At 43.2% G+C, this 25,496-nt stretch overlaps 1 protein-coding gene across 13 annotated transcripts in view; it reads right to left on the bottom strand.

Moving 5' to 3' along the window:
• Positions 1–25,496, bottom strand: part of CFAP61 (cilia and flagella associated protein 61) — a 309,663-nt gene that overhangs the window by 112,691 nt on the left and 171,476 nt on the right. For 7 of the 13 annotated variants that reach the window (XM_058286761.1, XM_058286763.1, XM_071211579.1 and 4 more), the window contains 3 exons: positions 22,853–22,980; positions 7,084–7,182; positions 1,139–1,307 (listed from right to left, as the gene is read on the bottom strand). In XM_058286761.1, the coding sequence (XP_058142744.1) occupies positions 1,139–1,307; positions 7,084–7,182; positions 22,853–22,980 (396 nt within the window). The remainder of the gene's footprint in view (positions 1–1,138; positions 1,308–7,083; positions 7,183–22,852; positions 22,981–25,496) is intronic. The other 6 variants (XM_058286762.1, XM_058286766.1, XM_071211580.1 and 3 more) reach the window with 1 other exon arrangement.

The following is a 25,496-nucleotide window of genomic DNA, read 5'->3' as shown; positions in this document are numbered from 1 at the left end:
ATCATCTGGAAGCTATATATTTTTTCTTTTTTAAAAAATACTGATAACTGGATTGCATCCCAGGGTAAGTAAAAAAAGGACCTCCAAGGTTGGGACCTAGGCATGGCGTATTTTTTAAAGTGCCCCCAGGTGATCTTAGTGTGCAGCCAAGCCTGAGGCCACCAACTAAGTGACGTGCCAGGTTGCACAGCACAGGCCGTCTTCTTTCCACCGCGCACTTCCTCCTCCTGGCTTCACAGTGCAAAGAAAACCTGCAGGCACAGTGCAGAATCAAATCCACAACCAGTCCCAGCAGGGTGTAACTAAGTCCTAGATAACAAACAGCAGTGCCTGGGGAGGAAGGGGTGGGGAGGTCATCAAAGTGGACTTTTTCTTGACTGTCACTGGGAACAAAACCACATGGAGGTCTTCCCCAGTTCCTCGCAAAAATATAATTAAAGCATATATAAAAAAAATCTGTATGTGTATATATATAAAATTCAAGCACCTCATCCTTGAATTACAAGAGTCATCTCTCTTCATTGAGCAGATGACCTATTTCTGTGGACCACACGAAACTTTTATGTGGATCACAAAGTAGGAATGTTACAATTTGCCATCCTAACATATCTAACAGCTTCAGCTGCCTCCAGCAATGCTTTATTCAAATGTGGCTTGAGGATGGAAGGTATGGTCACTGGACCATCAACCAACTGGAATTCCTAGCTTTATAACAGAGGCAAAATAAAATAAGCTTTGACAGAAGGCGTGTGTGTTTGCAATGCTTTTGCGTGAGTCCATCACCACCAACAACCGTTAGCCCCTGGAGGCATAAATTAATTTACCCCAAACACATGCGTGGTGATGTCTGGAGTCAGCTTTGGTGAGTAGACAGTGTGAGACTTTTGGGCCACAGCTTAAAGAATGACATTTCTCCAACTTACTGTGATTTTTACCCTGGAGCAGAATGTTTTTCTTGGAATGGGTTTCTTGGAGGGTTTTAGGATGCGATCCGGGTCATGTGCGTGGCCCGAAGATGTTTTTTTATGAATATAGAACAGCAGATGTCTGGGCAAGAAGGGGTATCCAGTAAACACATTAATGGTTTACTGTGGAGAAGGGCAGACACATGCTGTGCTCCCTGGGAGCCCGGCCTTACCTGGTACTGCTGACCGGTACAGAGAATGAGGTGGTCGTATAGCACAATTTCTTCCTTGGAAACCACAACGTGCTTGGCAGCTCGGTCTATAGCTGTCATCCGACCAACTACGACATTCACCCAGGAGCAAAGTGACATCAGTGCATAATCTTTATCATTAAAACAGTGGCTGCAGAGAGAGGAGATCCGTAAGTGACATTTGAGCAGCTGACAGCGGGCATTAATTAGACATCTGGTGAGCTGGTCCAAGTCCCCCAGTGGGTCAAGTGTGTGTTCCTGCTGTGAGTTTACCAGGACCGACACTAAGAGATTTTTCATTAGGAAACAGTCACAAATTGACACCTTCCCATGGAAGCGAAATTGTTCTGCCTGACTTAGGCCAGTCCACAAGAGGGAAGCGGTGTGTGTCTGTGAAGTCATTAATAGACACTCTTCTGCTTCTGTTTCATGGTGGCTGTAAATTTTCTTGGCTGTCTAATTGTCCTATTGATCATGGACTCAAAAGGAATGAGGAGCAGAGCAGATGTAGCTGAGGGGCTGAGCACCTGCTTCACATGTAAGAGGTCCTGGGTTCAATTCCTGATACCTCCTTAAAAAAAATAAAGAATGAGGAAGGAGAAAGAGACATTGTTGAGGATTATCAAAGGCAAGAGTCAAAGTCCTAGGACTTTGAGAATGCTTTCTGTCTGCTAATACTTCCCCCAAAACAACACATTCTAATAATTCATGTGCAGATTTGCGCCAAGACAACAAAACTCATTTTCTTTGGAGAAGATATCTGTTGGCAAATTACATACACAGTGAGTGCAATCGCTGGAAATTTTGGGGTTCTCTCCACAGGCACAGGTGACTTGTGGAGAACCTGGCTCTTCTACGACCTGCAGGTTCAGAGCGGATATTAATGCTACAGCTTTGAGGCCCCGATGGCCCCATGGGTTTTCACTTTTGGGTTTTGTTTGAGTTTGAGCACTCTGCCATAATGTGAGAAAAGTGGCTTTGGGTTCATTTAAAGAGTTTTGTGACTTGTTTCCAGAATTTCCTGAAAGGCTTGGTTTTGTGTAAATGACTTTTTAGTGACCCTGTTCTGAAGACTGAGAGTGTGAGGTAACAGAGCGATAGGTGTTCGGTTTAAATTTGGGCTGCACAATTCTTGCCACAGAGAATTGTGCCCCGGTCTTCTCCTCTTCTGTGACCCTGCCCTGCAGCCGACAGAACTGGACACTGTGTCCCCTTCCTATACTTCTGCCTCCTCCCCTCGAAAAATGGGGTAATTAGCCTTCCCGACATGCCTCGATCATTGTAAGGAATGAACATGAGAATGTAGGAGATGCTGCTTTGTCAAGTGGGATGCATACATGAGGGTATTATTCTAAATAATAATAATGATACATAATCTTGTTTACTCTTCTTGGAGGCAAACAGAGCTCTGATGTGGTAATGGGAGAACATTTTTTCTTTTTGATCCGCACATGGGTCTGCTCTTGGCACACAAAGAGAATTCTAGTAATGGCTGCATATTAGACCCCGTTATAGGGCCTATGAAAAAGAATGGCACTCTGGGCTTTGTGTCTCTCCATGAAACAACACTTAAAAACAGGAAAATTTCATCTTACTAAGAAAGGAAAATCAGGGGGCTGGCCTGTCGCAGGGAAATAATAGGTACTGAGATGAGATTCCCTTTTGAAAACCATTTTGATAGTTGTACAGGAAAACAGAAACTTCACTGGTTTTGTACATTTGTCAGAAACCAACAAAGGATTGTTCCTGTTTGTTATACAGTCCCTTTTATATTAGGAATAGTCCTGCAAGTCGTCCAAGATAAGGAAAAATTAAATATAGTTAGTGCACCAGGATTAGTCTTAGGAGGATTTACTCAAAAGGTCTCCAGGGAAATCTAGGGAAGGCTAAGACAATGTTATTTTTAATGACATTAGGATGTTAGTGTTTGACAATGTCAGAATGCATACTGCAGAGTTAAAATCTGAAGCCCTGTCCAGTGGGAACTGGCACTTGGAACCACTGGTTTTGAGAAGTCTTTACTCCGCAGCATAAAGAGATAGTGAAGAATGTGGGGATCTTGCCTTCATAGTCTGGTACTACACTGAATGACATGTCTCAGTTTAAAATATCACTGCATAGGTGACCACTGTCCATTTTTCCCTACCCATCAATAATTCTGGTCCTTCCTTAATTTGCCCACCAGGTGCGTGAAACTATATACTGGAGACTGTGATATTTTTCCAAAAGCATTTTTCCTCAGCAGACTTCATGGGCATTGCCATTCTAACCTGGCACAGGCTGCCTCATGGCCTGGCAACAAATACACCCCATTGGGGTTCTTTCGAAAACAGAGAAGGACCCAAAGAAAGTGCATCAACCAAACATCACGTGTCTCCAGTGAGCTTGCCTTCATAGAAAATTCTAGAGATGAATATGAGGAGGAGAGAAAAAAAAAGCAGAAATGCAGGATGGGAAAATTTCTGGAGGAGGGCCCCCAAATCTAGTGGTCAGAAGACTCTGCCCAAATTCCAGGTGCAAAAATTAGAAACAAACTCAAGGGGAATATATACAAATACGGTGGAGACTGTGCTTTGTGGAATTAGAACCCTTCAAACCAGAAGGAACCTTGGAGGTTTTCATAGTGGATTTACGGTGACTCTCAAAAGAAGGAGCATCACAATTAACTTTCAATTATTCAGGGTTGATTGTCCAATTAGTGGATTGCTCCAGCTTCCTGTTTCTCTTTCCCTCCCATTGCCTTCCCTTCTGCTGCAGCCCAGGGACGTCATTAGCACCTCCACCAGCCGCTGGACAGGGCTGGGGTGGGGAGGGGAAAAAACTGGCTTTTCAAAATAAAAATAAGAATAATAATAAATTAAAACACTGATTAGGGAAAAGCTTAAAATCTGTATTTAGAATGAAGAATTTAAAGTATTAAATTTGTGGATGTCATTTGTGGTTGTTATTTTTAAACGCCATGACTAGAGATAATTTCCTATATCGGGGCATGAGGAACATGTGAAAGGCAACATCTGGCTTGGGATTCAAACTGTGGTTTCTAAGAACTATGATAATATCCAAATACTCACCTATCTAGAAGGCACCTCCTGGCTGTTTCGTTTAGTCCGCCTACAACTTAATTGAGAGAACTTTTGCAGGTATTTTTGGAAGGCAACTTTTATCTAGTTGACATTATTTTTTGAGCACCTGCTGTGTGCCAAGCATTGTCCCAGGTGCTGGGGATACATCAGTGTACAAAAAGGCAAGCATTTGTGCCCCTACAGAGTTTACATTATAGTTGAGAGATTTGGAATATAAATATAACATTAAAAATAAAATTATATATAACATTTAGAAGGATTTCTGTAGCAAGGAGAAAACAGAGCAGGGTAAAGGGCGACCGGAGCACGTTGGGAGTGTTGTTTGCAAGTGAATGGTGTCATCAGGTTCAGCCTCCTTGAAAAGATGGCCTTTAAGCAAAGACTTAAAAACCCGAAGGTGGGGACTTGCCTGGTATATCTGAGTAACATCTAGGCTCCTGGTGTGGCTGAAGTGGAGAGAACAAGGACAAAACTAGTAAAAGATGAGGTCAGACAGAGTTGGACTCAGATGTGACCTTTCTACACATGCCTCTGCTGTCATTTTTACTGAAACTATGGTTGGCACTGGGGTTGGTGTATACTTAGGAGACTTGAATCTCTGGACTGGCCATGTGCCAGCTGGGCCCTGAGCCTCAGCAGAGTTGCAGCAATTCCTCTCAGGTTCGTTGGACTTACCCAGGTCAGCTAATAGGGAGGTGAAAATGGTCAACCACCACACCAGGGACCAGTGCCTAAAACTGCAAGCAGGAGAATCACATCCATCAACTATTTGGGATCTAAGCCCCCTCTCGATTTAGAGGTGGAGTGGACATCACCATCTCAGGGTACACAGGATGGAGGAATAAAATATGGATTAGAGTTGACTTACTGGTATTCTACTAAAGAACTATTGTGACTCTAGCAATGGAAGAAATTGTATTTTTGATGTGGAGACAGAGGCCACCGTAGTTGCTGAGGGCAGGGAGAGGGAAGAAGAGATGTGATGTGGGGGCATCTTTGGGACTTGGAGTTGTCCTAAATGATATTGCAGGGACAGATGCTAGACATTATATATCCTGCCTTAACCCACTAAATGTACCGGGGGAGAGTGTAAACTACAATGTAAACTATAATCATGCAGTGCAGATGTATTCACCAAATGCAATGGATGTGCTGCAATAATGAAGGAAGTTGTTGATGTGGGAGGAGTCGGGGGTGGGTGTGAGGGTGTATATGGGAACCTCTTATATTTTTTAATGTAAAATTTTTTGTGATCTAAGCATCTTTAAAAAAAGACAATAAAAAAATGAAAAAAAAAAAAAAAGATGAGGTCAGAGAAGTAAGTGGACAGGGTAAGATTTTTGATTGGCAGATTCTAGAACTTCCCGCGATGATGGGAATGTTCTTTAGCTGTGCTGTCCAACATGATGGTCATGCATGTGGCTAGTGGTTGGTGGGACAGAGGAACTGAGGTTTTGATCTCTCATTTAATTTTAGTTAATTTAAATATAAATGACCACATGTCTCTAGTGGCTACCGTATTGGACAATGCAGTTCTAGGCAATAAGGGGTTCACACGATCTGATTCACATTTTTGCAGCATTGCTCTGGTCACTCTCCACTGAGAATGGAGAGAGGCAAGGACAGAAGCAGGGGACATCAGGTGACCTTTCACCCCACACACAGGCTGCCTATGCAGTATCACACCAGCAGAAAGTTGTTCACCAGCTGTTTTTTCTATAGCACATCTAAAGTGGGATGGACTGAAACTTGTATCAAGCTGACTGTATTAAATACTTCTTTAGACATATATCAGTAAAACCCACATTTCCAGGGAATCATGCAATTCAGAAAGAGGGAAAGTGAGGAAGGGGGACACACATGTGTTGATCTTCTACTCTTGGCCAGAACTGGGTGTTGTACTAATTTTCACAAAAATTGGGCAAGGTTGGCTTATCATACACCTTGAATAATCAAAGGAACCAAAGCTCAGAAAATTGATTTCCTTGCCCATACCCTTAGTGGTAGGGAAGGATCTGAATCCAAACTTCCTGGTTCAAAACCTATGCCCTTTCTGTTGCACCATCATGATCCTTTGAGAAATCAAAGTTTATGCTCTTATAAAAGCATTAGGTCAAAACGACCCTGACTCAGCTGGCAAGGAAACTATGAATTTTCTCACAGTTTGAAAAAGTAAAGCAAGTCTTTTCAACAGATGAATGATACTGAAATGAACCCCCTCAAAGGGAACAATTTACTTCTTCTTCATTGGGAAAATTGGGAAACTGGTTCAAGAAGTAGGGAGTCTAATAGTTCTTGTACCCAGGATTTGCTTCAGGAAATTAAAATGAATGGAAGCTGTGAGATAATGAAATGGTATTTTCTAGGACGGATGTTGTCAATTAGTGATTATACTAGGATAAGAACTTTAGAAGGTCTCTACCTAATCAGCCCCTGATTATGGAGCGTGAGACTCCAACCCCAGTGAGGTGCCCCCTGTCCTGTACCTCCTAACTCTGAACTTTGGGGAGTTGCCTGGCCTTATGCAAACATAGTCACCAAGTTCCACTGATCTGGAGTGTCACACAGGACCCAAAAATAGGAGGTGGCTGAATCAGGAGACTCCATCCCATTCATGTGGGATGGGACAGACATTTTCCCAACGATACAAAATGGTAACCCCAGCCTGCCCAACTTAGCCATTCACTTGTTAATGGATTTATACTTGTGTCTCCTAAGTAACATCTGAACTCTAGTCGAAAAGCTCACCACTTTCCCCTTTCTAATCTGAAATCTATTATTTAGCATAAAAACACAAATTAGGACATTTAGGTCTCAGAATGAAAAAGCAAACAGAATTCATACTCGCTTGCTAAAAACCTCCTTTGTTCAGTTCCCAGAAGGTTTTTTCCTGGGAGTCCATGGGTTGAAATCAGGGTAAGATTATTGAACTTCAGATGAGGACTAAAAAGAAAGAAAGAAAAAAAAAAAGGATGGGGGGATGTTAAGGACTATTCAGTGAAATTTTTTAATAATTCAATTTAACCTTATTTCACATTTTATCCTAGCACTGAATTTTTATTTGAACCTAGCAGCTCTTTTTGCACAAACCTTCAAATAGAACCAGCCATTTAAATGAAAGAAGGAAGACGTCCCAAGAGCTACTAATGGCAGAAATGTACAAAAGCTATGTGCAGTGTAACAGCAGACTCTAATTTGTTTTCTTTTCATTTTTTTTGCTTCTCAAAGTAAAAGAAAAATAAAATTCCAAAATTGGGAGGGAAGAGGTAAATGTAGCATAAGTTAATGAAAACTTTGAATTCCAGACTACTTTTAAGAAACTGCTTGGGATCCCAAACAACTGAGGCTGAACTTGAATGCTTACCATTGAACATTTTACAGGTATAATGTTCCCATGCAATCCTCACAGCGATACAATGAGGTAAGTAACATCGATATTCCTATTTTACTATGGGGAAACTGAGGCAACGTGATTCTGCCAAGAGCAGGCACCTTGCAAGACCCAGAGGCAAGTCTGAACCCAGGATCCTGGCTCCAGCATCTTTTTGCCTCCACTGCCTCTACTGCCCAGGAGACCTCAAATTGCTCAAAGGGACCCAAAGATCATCTGTTTCCTGTCGAGCAACATTAACTGTATTACTCTCAGGTACAGAGAGTTACTCAAATCAGGTTATCAAAGTCTCACCTAGCAGAAAATTCTGGAGGCGTCCCTTTAAGAGCAACATGGCCTTATGGGAGCTTCAGGCTTTCCAGCGGCCCAGGCATTATCATAAAGATTAATCTTCAAGACAATTTGTGCTTGGGGCGGGGGAGGGGAGCAGGATTTTATTCTCCCTGTTTCATACATAAGGAAATCAAGATTGGAAATGGTAAGTAATTTGTTCAAGGTCACGAAGCTCATAAACAGCGGGGCCAGGAATGAAATCTGTGTCTTCCGACCCCGAGGAGGGTCCCCTCGCTGCTTGCTCGCACAGCCCCCCTTGAGCCCCTCCTGGGGGTGGTCTTAAGTAGCGTGTCCGGGACAAGTAAGCGGAGGCGTCTAAAGAACTTACATGCTTAACACTCGTTCTGTGTTTTCCTGTGCTTAAAAATGCTCTTGCTGCAGTATTATAGTCAGCAGAATTTTAAGAGTGGGCTGATCTTTTCAGAGAGTTCAGGTCGATGAGAAAGCTAGATTTTTTTCTCTAAAAATCTCTTCTTAGTTCAAACCTCCCCTGAAACCAAACAAATGCCAAGAAAAGAAGCCTCCACCACGTTAGAGGAAAACACCTGCCCTCCTTTGCCATGAGTAGGCTGGAGATTTTCCAAATGTGGAGATGTTATCAATTTATGGACAATCTGCTAAGTACCATTAAAAGCAGGAGACTTTTGGCGATGGCATAGGCTGATAAGGCAATAAACTGAACTGCACCTGACATTTAAAAATAGCTAAATATTATGAAAGGTTTTGCTTTAAAGTCTCTAAGGAGTCTAAGTCATTTAAGAATGAATATTCTTATTTGATATGAAGAAAATTGAGCACATCTTATCCTCTTATAATAAGAACAAAAATTGTAAATATGTTCAAATAACATAAAGGTCACAATTAACCCAGGCTACGACAGCTGCCAGTCTACAATGCACATTGATGGTGGGCCTTTGGTTTAGTACCATTTAATGTAAAACACAAATAATAATGCTAATACATATTTATATTCACATGTAGTTAAAATTGACCTTGGTTTTGGATCTTATGTGATGGAGGTATCGTTTGTGTTGTACTAATACCTAGCATTTTTACATCTCTATATGGAGAAAAGGCTGAGAGATTATGCAGCTGTATCTTTTACTACAAAAACAATTCCTTTAGTACTGAGTAATTTGATTTATCAACATGGATCCAATGAGTCATAAATTGCCAAAATACCACATTGTATAATCCTGAACTATGCTACCGTGCAAATAAAAACCTCTCCAAAAATAGCATGTGTTTTTCTTTTACATTATCTGTAATAATATAGTACAGTGATTTGGGTGGGTTGGGGAGCATTTTCTGGATTTCTATATATAAAGGAACAATCTTTCCACTCCTTTGTTTAGCCCCAGCAAAGTTCCTTTTGCATTCTACACTATCCTTTACCTTAATCTTCAAGTTCCCTACTTGAACACTTCTTGCTTTCCTTACAATCCCTGTTTCCTCATTCTCAATGAACATGTCTCCCAGATCATAAAGAAAATAGAGACCAGCCATCAGGTAAACACCCCGTTTCCCTTCTTGCTCCCTCCAGATGCATCTTCAGGAACTTTTATCCCCCATGGTTCAGAAGAGAGGTTTCTTCCCCAAAGCTCAGTCTCCTCTTCAAGTTCCTCTCCTATGTCTCCCTATCCCTATTCCAACAAATTTATCTTACATCTAGACTTAAAGAAACCTAAAAGTGACCAATCTAGTTCTGATAAGGTGGATCCATGAAGTCAACAGGGACCAGGGTCCTCCTGCTTCCCTGATTTGACATGTGGCCTTCCATTCTCAAGGCCACCTCAAGTCCAAGATGGCTCCTGGAACTCCAGCCATCACATCCCATCCCAGGCTAAAGGAGGGAGGAATAGGTAAAAAGAGTGGCCTATTAAGGAGTCTTTCTGAAAGTCCCACATGACATTTCTTCTTACATTGCCAAAATTCAGTCACATGGCCAAACGTAGCAGCAAGGGAGGCTGGAAAATGTAGTTTTTCAAAGTTTTTCAGGTGGCCTGCGGTTCTGTTGCAAAGCACAAAGTGCAGAATGAATACTAAGTGGCAACTGAAAGTCTCTATTCCTGTTGACTCATGAAGGCAGGATGGGCTGGGGATGAAGAAAGATCCACGGTCCAGGAAGAAAATAGAGGGCACTGAATGAAGGCATTGATTACAGAGATGTGTGCAGGGGTAAGGGAATCAATAAGGGTGGTGAGTCATCCACGGATAGCCACAGTGGGATGCCATTACCGATCCTCAGCCTGGAGGAACAAAGGATGGAGGAGATGCTGAAAGATGGGGCCACAGAGGAGCCACACCTGGGAGCTACAGTCAGAGAACACACTGTCTGAGACAACACTTGTCTAAGGTCCTCTCTCACCAGCAACCCCTTCTTCACCTATCCATCCCCTCCCAAGCTCCCCAGTCTTCATGTTCATCTCCCTGGGTGTGGTCATCCACCCCATGACTTTAACTTCCATATTTACACTATAGCTTTCTTGTGAGCTAGAAGACTAATTCCCAAAGGGTGTTGCACAGACATCCCAAACCCAATATGTGTCCAAAACAAAACTCATCTGTATCCCCAACAAACTCTTCCTTGATCTCAAAGTCACCGCCAACCAAACACCTCTTGAGCTAGGAATTTTGGAGTCAACCTCAGACCCCTACCCTCTTCCTCAATTGGCCATCATGTTCACCGAATTTCATCTCACCCATGTCTCATGAATTCTCCCTGCCCCCGCCATTTCCATCTTTTAGTTTGCTGTCTTGCCTAGAGAACAGAAATAGTCTCAGGGTGAGTCTCTCTGGTGTGAAGCTCTCTTTTTTCTACTCATCTTCCACATAGCTACCAGAGCTCTCTTTTTAAATCAAATCAAATCTCAGTGGTTCCTGGTCTTTGAAGCTCCGTCTTTGCTCACTAACTGAGTAGAAACAGAGGAGATCCTGGGCTAGGGAAGCAGATTGTCTCAGTTGGACTCCTGGCTCTACCACTTAATGGCTTTTTGACCTTGGGCAAGTCACTTAATTTCTTTGTCACTCAGTTCTCTAACCTGAAAAAACTAGAATAAGAGACCTAATAATTCATAGGGTTACCATGGGGAGTAAATGAAACAATACTTATAAAATGCTTAGAATGTTGCCTGGTGCTTTGCATGTTTTTAATGAATGTGAACTATTATTTTTATTACCCAAACTATTAAGTCTAAATTCCCAAGCATGGTATATTAGGCCCTTATGATAGGGCCTAACCTCCCTCCCTAACCTTCTTTGTACCAACCTTCTTGCTACTCCATGAATGTGCCCTGTCTCTTTCATGCCTTTATATGAGAATACCACCAACATTACCATCTTTTTTCCTCCAACCTCATATTTTTCCTGTGATATTTCTCTCTGTATTCTGGTTTAGGAATATTCAAATATTTAATTTCACAAATACATACCAATCTAAGATTTTTGGTCTAAAATCCATAAAGTTTAGAATATACAATTCTAAGAGAGTTTATGCTGAGGACGAAATGTAGAAATGGAATGTTTACGAGGTTTAATTTGATTGCCTGTGAATATTCAAAAAGTTCCTGGAAATAGAACAGTGGATCAGAGGGTAGACCTTGGGCTTGGGTACTCATTAGACAAAATGGCAAGAACAGCAGAACTGTAGAAAGCCTGACTCTCAGATGGAATGGCGTTAGCTTAATGTATATAAACTATATCTAACATCATTGGGAGCCCTTTGCTCAGAAATCAAAGGTCACCATGATGTGGAAAAAAAAAGTTCAAGTTAAGTGCTCAAGCCAATGAAACATTAAACAAGTGCACCTGCATTTTCACAGCAAATAATTCCAGTGGGGATTTCATGTTGCTGTGGATACGCAGGGAGGAACAGCTGAAAGATACTTGTAAAGCAGGGAGGGATTAGAGTATCCAGGGAAATAAGTAAAAGGTATTGCGTTTCATTCCATGCTTCAGGAGGACAGCTACAAAATTAGTGCTAAACATCCTTATCCTTCAAATAAAGAGGGTCGCATTGCCAATTTACCGTGAACATGATAAAAGAAACACGCAACTTTTTATGTTGTTTATCCTTCTGGGTGCAGGAAACCTGTCAACCTGCCAAGTGAGTGCTCATTATTTTTTATTTTTTATGTTTTTGCTGTGTGTTTTTTTTTTTTTTGGCATAGCAAAAGCAACCAAAGCAAGTGATTTAATTAACTGCTTTCATTAATGCTTTTATTTGAACAAATAGACAATGTAGAGAGAAAATAATTACCCTACATGGATCTAAAGGCTTCCATTTAATTTATTCAGACCTCTGCTTTTTGGGTTGTTCAAAACAGTGACAAAAACATTTGCCAAATGATGATGTATCCTGGGTTCAAGATAGATATTTAACCTAACTGCATATTTTACTAGTCAGATTTAATTTGACCTTAATGATACCACATCATGTCACAAAACTAATAGTAAAATTCCACAGATGGGGTTTAAATGCTAGAAGTTATGTGAAATTTCAATATTGGAAGAAAAATATAGGGTGAAACAAATCAAAACAAGACTTTTTATAGGTATAAAACAGCTAAAGAGAGCCTACCAGTTTTTCTGAAAACTTATTTTTCTGTTTCAATCATAAAAGAGGCTTTCCAGAAATGTCCTTGGTTACTTATTTCATTTTTTGTTCTGTTAGCAAAAATAACATGGCAGCTGCAGTTGCAGATACTAAGTGGTCAGTAATGGCACACTCCAACCTCCAGGGGAAGACCAAAGAGGAGGTGTAGGTTATGTATAGGATTCTGCCACCTCTAGGAAGGGGTGGAGTGGCCATGGAGCAAGGGAAAGGTTATAGTTCTCCCCCTGACTCTGCTTCTCTCTTCTCGTGGGTACTATCTTATCTGGCTCCATCTTGAGTCACAAGCTCCCCTAGCCTTAGAAGCACTAGGAAGACCCGGATGGGGACTTGGAGAAAGGAGACAAGGAAACATCTCTTAAGCCTGTACTGAGTCCAGAATTGTGTCCTAGGGCAAGGGAAGCTCAGAGTACCAGGAAGGAGACCTACTAGGGCTCTGGCACCAATACTGGCCCAACAATAAGGTCCAGTCTCTGCCTGGAGTGACCTTGCTGCTGTGTGGACTCCTTGGGGACCTGCCCAGAGAGGAGTGACAGCCATGGGGAGGGTTTGGGGAGAGGGCTTGGGGATTCAAGATCTTGGATGAACATCTCTGTTCATCTCTGAACGTAAGTAAGACAAAAATCCTTAGTGAGAAAATGAGAATGCGTGTAATGCCTAACATGGCAATTGAAAGAATAAGAATGAAATCTGGGGATTCTGGCAAAATGGATTAAAATGAAATTAAATGACTTCTGCTTTCTAATTTAGGGTTAACGATTAAGGATGGTTTCACCTATACATATACAAAGTAAAAACATTGTATGTTTGAGGTGTGGATGTGGCTCAAGCAGTTGAGCGCCTACCTCCCAAATGGAAGGTCCCAGGTTTGGTTTCCGGTGCCTCCTGAAAAAACAAAAGCAAACAACAAGCAAAACAAATGGAAAAACCAACTCAGGGAAGCCAATGTGGCTCAGAGGTTGAGCTACTGCTTCCCACACACGAGGTCCCAGGTTCAATCCCCAGCCTCCCGTACCGCAAAAAAAAAACCCAAAAAACCCCACACCTTATATACTTATGCTGATATACACTGAGCATATATGAGATTTAAATACCAAGATGGTAAAGAAGAAGAGTCAGAGGGCGCTTGCACATGAGAGATAACAAAATACAAGGCAATGATCAATCAGTCTGGAATACCCAAGTGTTACGGGAACTCAAAACTGAGTGAGGTCACTGCTGGTGGGTGGCAGATGAGGAAGGGATTTATGCTTTGGGCAAATGTTGGTTATTGGGAAGGCTTTATTACCACCATATGGGCAGGTTTCCTAGTGCACGGCGGATATTCTTGGGGCTTTCATTCTTAACGGCGATAGTTTAAGCATGGAGCTCTGTGAAATGCTTTCTACAAGGTCCAATTTAGCATGTAAATACTGTGAGTGTGTATGGGGTAATGACTTTAGCTACATACTGTTAATTATAACTCAATAATTATGCCTGGTAAGCCCTAAGGTAATGGTGTGATTTAGAAGTTATATGGTTTGTTGAGAATTAGAAAAATGTGATTTGGAAAAAAGCCCATTAAAAACAGGTTAGTCACAACGAGCAATTATAGAGGAAAATAGGTTTCCTTATAGATAAGACTGCCATTTTGAGGAAATGTCTAGTTAAACAGTTCCTAAGCCCAGATACATGTTAGAATCACCTGGGAGTTTGTTAAAAACACATATTCCTGGGTCCCACCCCAGCACTACTGAATCATAGATCCAGGAATGGAGGCCCAGGAAAGTATTTTTCACACACACATGCTCCCCTCCACCTGCAAGGGCTCTGATGTGCAGAACTGTTGAGTCTGGAACTTTCACAATCTTTTGCCTATAGAAATACTTACTACAGAGTAACCCTGATGTCTAGGAAGATGATTCACATTTTCCCCTACCACAAGTTCGTAAAAGGGGAAAATTCAGAGCCCAAATGCCTTACTACATTAAGAGTGATGGGATGATTATGATTAGCCTTTTGACAGGAACTATCTTTAGAAAACTGCAGTTAGAGAGAAAACATGGTCTCCAGAAGCCCCTACTCTGTGGGAGACCTTGCCTGGTCTCAGTCTCACACATGGCTCATAGAACTGCCACTTCCCAGACAGGAAACTTTCACCCCTATGAAAGGATTCCCATGCCAGCCTTTTCAGGAGTCCAGGTTCCTTCCAATTTCCTCCTAATATCAAATGGCCTTAGAGGGGTCAATCTTATACCTCCTTATTGCCTTGGTGCACTTGGAGACACTTATGCTTGTACCGGGATAAAAGAATTCAGTGAGTGGGCAGTTCCCCGGAGCTGTGTGTGTGTGTACGTAGCTAGGAGTGTGGTGTCCTTTGTCTTTTGGGGACTAAGGCTGCACATGAGAAAGTTGGGGGTGGCAGAACCAAGATGGCAGGGCCAAGATAGCACATTGAAGACTGAGTGACCCCCCTGGGGGACTTGTTAACATGCTGATTGCTGGGCCCCACCTCCCAGAGTTTCTAATGCAGTAGGCCTGGGGTAGGGTGCATGAATGTGTATTCCTAACGAGTTTCTAAGCGATGCCCATCCTGGTGGTCCAGAGATGACACTTTGAGAATCGCTGTTTTAGGAGTGGAAAAGGGAGAGGCTCCTAGGGGTTTGGGTGTTCAAGAAAGAGTTTAATATGTTTCCATAGGGGAAGTATTATGATCCCATTAAATATTTGAGAGACATGATTGAAGACTGAAGTTCTTGCCTTGGTCTTGTTTTTGTTTTTGTTTTAATACAGCAGCACTTCTAGACTTGAGATCTGCAGTATGGCTGATAGGATAAACTTGAGGTTAGTGACAAAGATCTCCAAGTATGTCAAGATTGAGGTTTGGGTAGAAAGCCCAACCCCAACCTTTTCTAGAGTCAAGCAGTTTTGCAAAATAGAAACATCCAGAATGTTCCATTGCTTGCTTAGTCCTGACAGTTTGAGCAGAGGAGCTGGCTGCTTCATCCAAAGCCCACGGGAATGTCTTTGCCAGATGAGAAGCTCTTCCAAGGATCCAGGAGAAGCCTCTGATTGACCCTTAAGCCTTAGGGAAGGGACAAGACTTTGTCTCCCCAATCACTTTCCTCATTGGCAAGTCAATGCTCAGCTTCCACCAGAGATGAAATTTACATATTTTATGTAATTATAAATATTCTCAGTGGGGAGGTGTCCATCTAACAAGTATTGAGTACTAGGCATTTTGCTCAATGCTTTACATATAATTACCTGATTTTACCGTAGTTCCAATGTAGAGGAGGAGGGATTCTGGAATTTGTGCCCAATGTAGAGGAGGAGGGATTCTGGTAAAGAAATGGTTTCATAGAAGTTGTCCAATTTCCTGGGCTCTATCAGTCAGTAACACTGGCACTGACTCTCTCCACTACTCTCTAACTCAGAGGTTCTCAAACTTGAATGAGCTTCACCCTCCCCTAGAAGGTGTGTTAAAATACAGAGTCCCAGGCCCCACCCCGGGCTTCTGATTCAGTTCATATGGGGTGGGACCTTAAGTATCTGTATGGACAGGTTCCCAGGGGATGTTGAAGGAGTCGGTCCAGTCTGTGGAAACTACAGATCTAACCTTATCTCCATCCCAAACCAGAAATAAAGTATTTGCCGAAACAGGTCCCCGAATGCCATTTTTCCCCAGCAAACAATTCTGGTGGAACAGCACACCTGCAGGGGGTGGGGGGGGGTTGTCTCCTTAGAGCTGCAAGAATGCCCAGGAAGAGAGGGGGACCCTAAGTCATCCTGGCACAATCTTCTGACCTGACCCTTATCTTTTCTGTGGCTCTGTATGCCCACAGAGCTCATGACAGGTCAACTGAAGAATGTTAACAAGAAAGGAGAGAACAAATGAAGGGAACTAGGTGGGCACTCTAGCAGAAGCTGTTGAGCCCCCACATCACCTCAGCCTACTGCTCCCCTGCAAATAGGTCTGCTACCACAAGCCTCTCCTGCCTTTCTCTACCGGTGGCACTCTCTAGCTCTGGTGGTTCCAGGGACCACTGTAAAAAAGGAGGGACAGGAGCTGGTGGCAAATACCCCGGCCTCCTCCCCATGCAGGAAGGTCATTCTTAGCTGGGCGGGACCCTTTGGGCTCTCTCCACTCCCCTCACCTCCCTGCCCCTTTTTTCTGGTAGTTTCTAAGCATCACTCCCAAATAAACTACTTGCAGCCAAATTCCTTGTGGGTTTTTGAAGGAACACAAACCCAGGCGGTGCCAACATTATCATCTGACACAACAGATAGCAGTCAATAAAGAATGAGTAGGCATGGATGTTAGGAAGCAGATTTGGTTCAACTGATAGAGTGCCTGCCTACCACAAGGGAGGTCCAGGGTTCAAACCCAGGGTCTCCTGACCCATGTGATGAGTTGGCCCATGCGCAGTGCTGCTGCTCGCAAGGAGTGCCATGCCAGGCAGGGGTGTCCCCCACATAGGGGACTTCCATGCGCAAGGAGTGCACCCTGGAAGGAGAGCCACATGGTGTGAAGAAAGTGCAGCCTGCCCAGGAGTGGCGCTATACACACGGAGAGCTGATGCAGCAAGATGATGCGACAAAAAGAGACACAGATTCCAGGTGCCGCTGTCAAGAATACAAGCAGACACAGAAGAACACACAGCAAATGGACACAGGGAGTAGACAACTGGAGGGGGGACGGGGGAATAAATAAAAATAAAAAATAAATTAAAAAAATAAAGAATGAGCAGGCATGGATGTGGTGCATGTTTGTGTACATGTCTGTGCTCCAGGTGATCCTGAGACTGCAGTGAATCATCATTAGTCACCAACATCCTTAACTCAAAGAATCACTAAGATCCCATAGAGAAAGACAAAGAATGACAATAAGCTGATCCCCCACAAGGCCTACTTTTGCTCAGAGAGGCTTGCCTGCCTTTATTTTGTTCCGGCTGCTTCTAAAGTGGATTTTAGGAGCTAAGCAAAGTTCCACCGAAATGAGCAGGCGTGGATCATTTCAGTGACTAAAGATACTTCTAGAGACTGGAATCAGGCTAGGAAACCTGGGGGTGGTCAGCAAACACCAGGGAGAGCCTGGGCCATTCTTCCGGCTGGCGTGCCAAGGCATTCCACCTGGGGAGGCCAAGCCTGACACAGCACCGAGGCTCCCGCTCTCCGCCTCTGTGTCTGTCTCTGCGAGAGCCCGTCATGACACCAACAGGGCAGTATGGCAAGACAGGTGCTGCCCCCTTTATCTGTGCCATGAGGTGCTGTTTGCTCCCCGGGTACGGTGCAGTGGTCCCTGGCCCCACACTACATTTAAGCTCATGTGCAAAGGGCAACTGGAGGGGCATACGTCCACCTGTGCACGTGGCAGACAGCAATGTCCGGAACGATGACAGTCACCAGTCTTCTCACTGAGGTCTGGCTCCAAGATGGGCAAAAGGGCAGTAAGTCTTTAATTGGTCACCTAATTAGTGACAGGCCACACTGAAGGTGTCAGACGTCCTCAGACAAAGGTAGAGGTAAGAAGCCTGACGAGGCTACAAGCACTTGGCCGGCTACTGCCAAGCCCCGCCGCTGGGCAGGCCGTTGTGCGGCACTGCCTGAAAATGGGGTGGCCGTTTGGCCACGTCTGCAGCTCTAAAAGCAGGCCCTACTATTCCCAGGTTATTCTTAGTTTCCCCAGTAGATGCAACCAGAGACGGGATCAGCATCTGGCTGGGAAGTCAGAGAGGTCCAGTTGTTAGATTGTTTGGCTGTTGTTGGGGAGTGGAAGCCCCTCCTCCAGGTGCCCCATCACCGACCAGCACCTTGGGTGAGTGGAAATGCCCTTTCTCCAGTCCTGCAGGGGCTCATCAGAGCGCCACTCAGCACCACTTTCAGTCATTGTCATTCTGTGTTCGTTTATGCTTTTCTCTAGTGCCCTTACAGGATCTTCAAGAGAGTCTTTACTTCAGAAATGGAATTGGGAAGGATTTTACAAGAATGGATTAAAAGGAACTGCTCCATAATTAGAAGCAAATAATATGATACACAAAGCAGAGAGACACACTTGCTGAAACAGAATAAAATAGTAACTGCTTCAGCATGGTGGGTTGGTGCCCAGGAGATAGTGTAGCATCTTTTCTTCTGCATAATGCAGGAAAAAAAAAAAATACACACACACTTGGGATGCTGTAAGGGCTGGGGCCTGAGGCTCTGCATTTCTAACAAGCTCCCAGATGGTGCTGATGCTGCTAGTCCGTGGCCTCTACCTTGAGCAACAAGTATGTGCAATATAAGATAAGCTCAGAGGCCTGGGCTCTGCCCTATTTTTGGTATAGAGTTAGTACCATTAGTTCTCCACATGAATTTAGAGTGTCTTTGTGGAAAGCCTGGAATATCTGAAGCATTTCTTTTGGGGCATTCAGCATGGTTAGACTTGGTATCCAAAGTGACTTTCTAAGCTTTGCTGGAAGGAAAGCAGTCTTCTCTTCTATTAAGAGAAGCTCTGAGCTGAATTGTGTACACATAACAGGTATACAACCCAAATGAAGAGCTTTCAATTCCAAAGAGCCAGAACAGCCAAACAAACCTTACCCATCAATCATGATCACCATTATTTTCAAACAATTAAGGACCAACCCTTGACTTTCTTGGGCATCATAAGGACATGCATAGTATCTGACAAAATGTCTTAAGATCGGCCCTTTCTCCTCCAGTTCAGGGCCTTCCACCCCACAGAATGAGCTAGAGTTTCCTTCTTCCAAGAAAACTCTCCACCCCCACCCAGCTGTGAGCTGTTGTCCTTCTTCTCTGCTCCTGATTCTCCCTGCAAAGTCCCACATGGCAGGGCAGGTGTGGGGAAAGCAGGCTGGCACCAGCCTGCCCGGAACCTCCACAGATTGAGCAGGAGGCCCAGGGTCAGAACGTGTTCCCTCCTCGGCAACCTTTGCTTCAACCTGAAAGACACATGAGCAAGACTGAGGGGTGGGGAGGAAAGGGCAGGTGGATATGAGCTGAGCCTCACCCCCACCTCCATCCCCACCTTGGCCCTCCACTGCCACCCAGAGTCCCCAGGAGGGCTGATGGAGATGGCCAAGAGCTCCAAGAACAGGGCTGCCCACTCCTCATTCCAAGTCTGCAGGATTCGCCAGGCCTGGGAGGACAGGAGAGTTGCAAGGGAAGGAAAAGACTAGGGCTCTGTCATGTGTTCCTAAGAAGACACCTGTCACACAAGTCATGGGGCACTGGCAGGTCCAGAGGTCGTGTTCTCCCTTGTAAGGATGAGAAGACACAGGGGTGACTCACAGGCCTGACAACTCCAGATGAAAGGCGCATCTGTGCAGATGCACTGTGTGTAAGGAGCAGCTGAGGTCCAGAGGTATACTGCTCTAAAAAAATCAAAATCACACTACCACCCTCAAAATTCCCCATTCATGGGAAGTTTCCACTCTAGCGCCCATGCCCATGGCAACTCACCTGACTTCCCCCAGTAGCACGTTAGCACTGGGGGAAAGAAGGATACAACATTTGCAAAGAATTAGCAAGGAATACTTTGGGTGTCCTTTGAAGAGAAGACCAAATGTACTCTGGAATTTTTTGCCTGTAAAACTTTGAAGAGGGAGCGGATGTGGCTCAAGCAATTGGGCTCCCATCTACCACATGGGAAGTGCAGGGTTTGATTCCTAGAGCCTCCTGGTGAAAGTGAACTGGCCCAAGCAGAAAGCTGGCCCACATGGAGTGCTGCCCCATGCAGCGAGCTGGCCTAATCAGAGAGGCAGTATGGCAAAATGATGCAACAAAAAGAAACACGGAGGAGAGACAATAAGAAACAGCAGACCAGGGAGCTGAGGTGCTGCAAGAGATTGAGTGCCTCTTTCCCACTCTGGAAGGTCCCAGGATTGGTTCCTGGTGCCACCTAAAGAGAAAACAAGTAGACCCAGAAGAACACACAGCGAATGGATACAGAGACTAGACAATGGGGCGGGGGGCGAGGGGGTGGTGGTGAACCAAAAAAAAAAAAAAAAAAATTTAAGAACTATCACAAGATGAGGGGATTATCAGACTTTCTGGAAAGAGAGGTTACTGCCCTGGGCCACAAGAGGATGTCCCAAGAACTCTGGGTTTCCTGTTGATTTTGATAATGCAGTCCAAGAGCATAAGGAGTGGGTGCTTATTTCTAAATCTGGCCTCCAAAATGTGGGTCAGTGTTTGATAAAAATTGTATTTTTTCCATTTTTTTCAAGCTCAAATCATTTATAAAATTTCACTGAAATGGCAGTTACTCTGGTGAAGTAAAATATGCAGTGGGTTACTATGGTGATTGCTAATTTAAAATAATTAGGGGAAATAAGGAGAAAATGATTTCCTCTCAAGGATTAGAGGTGGGTAAACTGATAGCAGTCTATTTTTAGTGTAGGTAATCAGTGTAACTATGATAAAGAATTATGAGTACTTTACAATGCTTTAAGAAGGTCTGTCTGATGGGGGGAATTTAATCAACTACGAACTTACATCAAAATTTATACTTGTCTTTATTAAATCTAAGCGAGTTGATGCCACAGAAGAAAATTACATGTATGTATCTTAATACAATCATTTTAAACAAATATAATGACTAAGCATAGAGCTAAACTAAGATTTAAGACCTGCTTAGGGGAACTTCTCGACTAGGCTTCAAAACTCCAACCCAATGATTCATCATTGAAAAGAGGTTGCATAAAACTTGCTGTTAGAAGTCTCAGACCCATCAGATCAAGTAAAAAGCTCAAACTACAGGGTGGCATACACAGAAAAATGAACATTCCTCGGTGCTTCGTGTTAAGTTCTTCCAAAGCAATATTGCTATAAACCAGAATTCCTTAACCCTTTTTGTTCCACAGGCCCCTGTGCCAGTCAGGTGAAAACCATGGACCCCTTACTAAGTCCACACTATACTGTGTGTTATTTAATAAATACATCACACCTGCACCAACACATCCTCACAAGAATGTTTTCTTGAATTTCAGTTCAAGCTGACAATCCCTTGTTAAGAACCCATGTTGTAACTGACTATGACGTTTGAAACTTGCAAGCTCTGTTGCTGCATTCAGTAATGACATGCTCATTCTTTCTGGCTTTCTAAAGGTATTTTCCTAATAACTGAACAAACTGGCTAGAGAGTGAAAAATTCAGTTCTTTTCTCTATCTGGTTAAGATGCTATCAAACAAGGGAAAGAGCCATCTTGGGTTAGCTCAGTCTCCATATGTGAACCAGACACAAATACTTTCCTCGGGGTGTTTCCTTCATCCCTTTTCCTTAGCCAACCCCTCTTAAGCCCCCCATCCCCCCACTTTTCCTGGACCAGCAATGAGTCTCACGGAGTCACCCTGGGGCCGCTGCTTCCCGCTCACCACTAACCTCTCAGCATTTTTCAACAGTAGCTAAGGTTTCCAGTGTGATACCCAGCAAAATATTTGGAAGGAACTGGACTCTTAATTCAGGGATCTGTGATCCCTAAAGGACAGAGTTTTTAAAACAAAAAAGTCTATGAGATTTGAAAAGAAAATAAATTCAGAAACTGAGTCTAAGAGAAGTTAGGCAATATACCCAGGGTTCCAAGCCAGGTGATGCTGGGCCATGACCCAAGTTCTTGACTCTAAACCTGAGCCTTTCCTGTTAAAGAAGTGCTGAAACTCAGACAGGGAATTTGGCTTTTATGTTGTTGATTTGTGTGTTATCAATGGTTGTTTTCACAGCAGAGCTGAATAGCTGCAACAAAAACTGGACGGCCTACAAACCGGAAATACACATTATCTGACCCTTTACAGAAAACACTCTGCCAACCCTCATTCTTCCCTTTCCTTGCCAGATCATAAGCATCACTTGAAGCATTTGTTAAAGCTGTAGATTCCCAGCCCTGAACCAGATGTGCAGGCTCAGAGAGGCCACAGGAGGGGCCCAGGAACCTGCATTTTAACAGGTGCTCTAAATAATCAGGCTGCTGGCTGCTTTGGGAACCAGTTTTTCACTTTATGCTTCATAATATGCTTTCTGAAAAGGCAGCTTGGCTGGGACACTTTTCCCAAACTTCCAAGCACCCTGCCTTTTGGGTGCCAGGCAACAGGGCAAATTCCCGCGGGGAAAACTAAGGCTTGAACGGCTCTCCAGATTGCTGGTTTCCCTTCATCATCGAAGCACTTCACCAGGTTTCCTCTCCAAGCCCACCCTCTTGGTAGGTGAGTCCCAAGGATTTCCAGCTTCTCTTGAGGGGCCCCCTTCAGGTGTGGGAAGGGTTTCTTTTTAAAGAAAACTATAAAGTAAAACAACTCACCAAAATACCAATGTTTCTAGGAAGGAAATTCCAACATTGGAGGCACCCACCACAACGATCTTGGCATTGACAGTTATTTTAGGTTCCAACGTTAGTTTTCTGTTTGTGTGGTTCAAGGCATAACACAACTGTAAAAAAATACAAAGAGAAAGAGGGACTTGAGGATAATACAGCTGAGTCTGCACCCCTAAATCGGCAATTATGGAGCCAAAGACAGTGGGATGTCATCCTTACCAATGTATCCCACTTAAGCTCTATTTAAATCAGCATAAACTTACCCTCAAGGTCAGAGATTTGCAATCTAGTAGTCCAAGGCTATTTTCCTTTTTCTTAAAACTTTAAGATACCAGGAGTTAGGAGTCCAGTGTGCTGACTGTAAAGCCTGTAGTGATTGGCCCTCAATGGATATGTGACCAAAGTTTGGTGGAATCAGAGATAAGTTCAGGACTTTTGTTATGATGCTTGAAGAAGAGAAGCCTTTTTGCCTTCTGGATGGTATGGGGTATTGACAAAAAGTCTGAAATAGATACAGTCATCATGCCACCAAGAAGGAAACAATCCTGGAATGAAGCCCCAAGATAACCACAGAGAAAAAGAACAGGAATTATATTCAAATGTTACCTAAAGCACATCCTACCTCCAGACTCCTCAGTTATCTGAGCAATAAATATTGGTCAGCTACTTCCACAATAGTACTGCATAACAAACCACTCCAGAACTCATTGGCTTAAAACAATAATCATTTCTCATTCATGCAATTCCAGGTCAGCTGGAAGTAGATTGATTTATGCTAGAGTTTGCTGGGTCTGGTTCCAAGCTGTAGAGATTCCAGATCTCTCTCACAGCACTCTCATCTTTTTTGGCCTAGAAGGTTATGTGGAGGGTGCTCTTATCATGGAAGTTGTAGAAGTACAAGAGGGGTGAGTGAAAATAAACAATACTTCTTAAACCTTGGCTTATATTGGTCAAGGCAAGACATGTGGTCAAGCCCAACATCCTTGAGGTGGGGAAATATACGCACCTCTTCTGGGAGGAACCTCAAAGTCACATGGCAAAGGGCAGAGATGTGGGGAGGGAGGAAGGGCTGAGAAGAATGCTGCAGTCCATCACATTCCCTTGATTGTTTAGGTCTGCTTGTTTCTTTTATGGGCAACTGAAAGCTTCCTAAACTAATATACTTTCTAAATGAAACTAATGAATATTCCCATTGGGTGAAAAAAGTATATGTTCTTCAAATAAATGTCATCTCTGCTTTGCTCCATGAGAACTTTCCAAGACAGGCCAATGAGGAATGCTGTGAGAAAATCAGTGTGTACTGGTGCACGTGATCACCTTAATGGTCAACAACCAACAGCAAATCTACTCCAACCAGCCTTGGTTTGGCGACTTAGAGTAAGGCAGGTAGAAAGCATATATGTTAACATGATGGCATCCAATCCTGATCTATTGAACAGACTGAAAATGTAAGCATCTTGTGGGGGTCAGCACCCAAGATTCCTTCCAGAAAGAGGTTAAGTTCAGATATTCCCTTCTGCTGTCCAGAAGTGTGCGCTGTCATTGAAACACGGGCAGGAATGAAATTCCCTGTTAAAGAATTATACCCCATTTATGAAACAGCTCCTTGTAGCAATGACACAAAGGCAGCCAGGGAACAGAACAGAATGGCTTTTGTTCCTCTATACAATAGCTTTAACACCACCAGCTGCTAGGCCTCAGAAATCACCTTTCTAACCACTAACTACACAACGCGGCCTCTGGGCATCAAGAGTGGGGTCCATGGATCAGGACTGATAGTGGGTGTCTCATGAGTGTGATCAAGCCTCACAGGGCTTTACAGTAAACCCAATTTTGTGCCTAGGTTTAAAAAAAAAAAAAAATTCCTCATCAGATATGATTAAATCTCTGACCTGAAAAACAAAACCATCTTTTTTTCTTTTACTAGGAGAGAAAGTTTTTAAATGCCTTTTTAAAAAAAGTCTTTCCAGACTGGAAACCACTTTGTGACAAATGTAAATGAACATTACCTTCTGCTCCCTTATTTTGCTCATTGGTGGGAAATGCTAGTCATTTCTGAACAAAGCAGAGTATGTCCTTCCTTCAAACCATAGGGTTTCGTGGGAAAGAAAAATAGGTGAGTTAAGCCAGCTTTTCCTTTTCTTGGTCTGAACATTGACCAAAAATGTCCCACACACTGGAAATCCTGTTTGGGGCCAGCTTTCCTTATTAGTAAAGTAAATAAAAGCCCTACCTAAGGACTTACATTGTACAGATAGAAATTAAATGTGCCTTGCGATAATAGATTATTTCAAAGATAAAACAGAGGGCACTTTGATCTACTATTGACCTAAATACTAGATCAGTAATGATATAGATGGAAAGTTAGATTCTTACCTTCCATCTCCTTTCTAGACATTTCTGATTCTATTTTTTTCAAATGAAACTATGTTAACATTTCAGACAAGGAGATGATTTCAAAGGTAGAGATCAACATGCACCCTGGAAAGAAGGAACAAACCATATTTCATGGTGTATAAACTGACCTTTTAAGTCTAAAAGAAATAGTCCTTAAAATTGATTTTGACTCTCATGATGAGTTAAAAATGCAAACCTTAAATTCCTCCCGAGTTAGGAAAGGAAAGAATGA

Source organism: Dasypus novemcinctus, chromosome 24, assembly GCF_030445035.2.
Source record: "Dasypus novemcinctus isolate mDasNov1 chromosome 24, mDasNov1.1.hap2, whole genome shotgun sequence".
NCBI lineage: Eukaryota > Metazoa > Chordata > Mammalia > Cingulata > Dasypodidae > Dasypus > Dasypus novemcinctus.
This window is presented reverse-complemented; position numbering and strand designations above follow the sequence as displayed.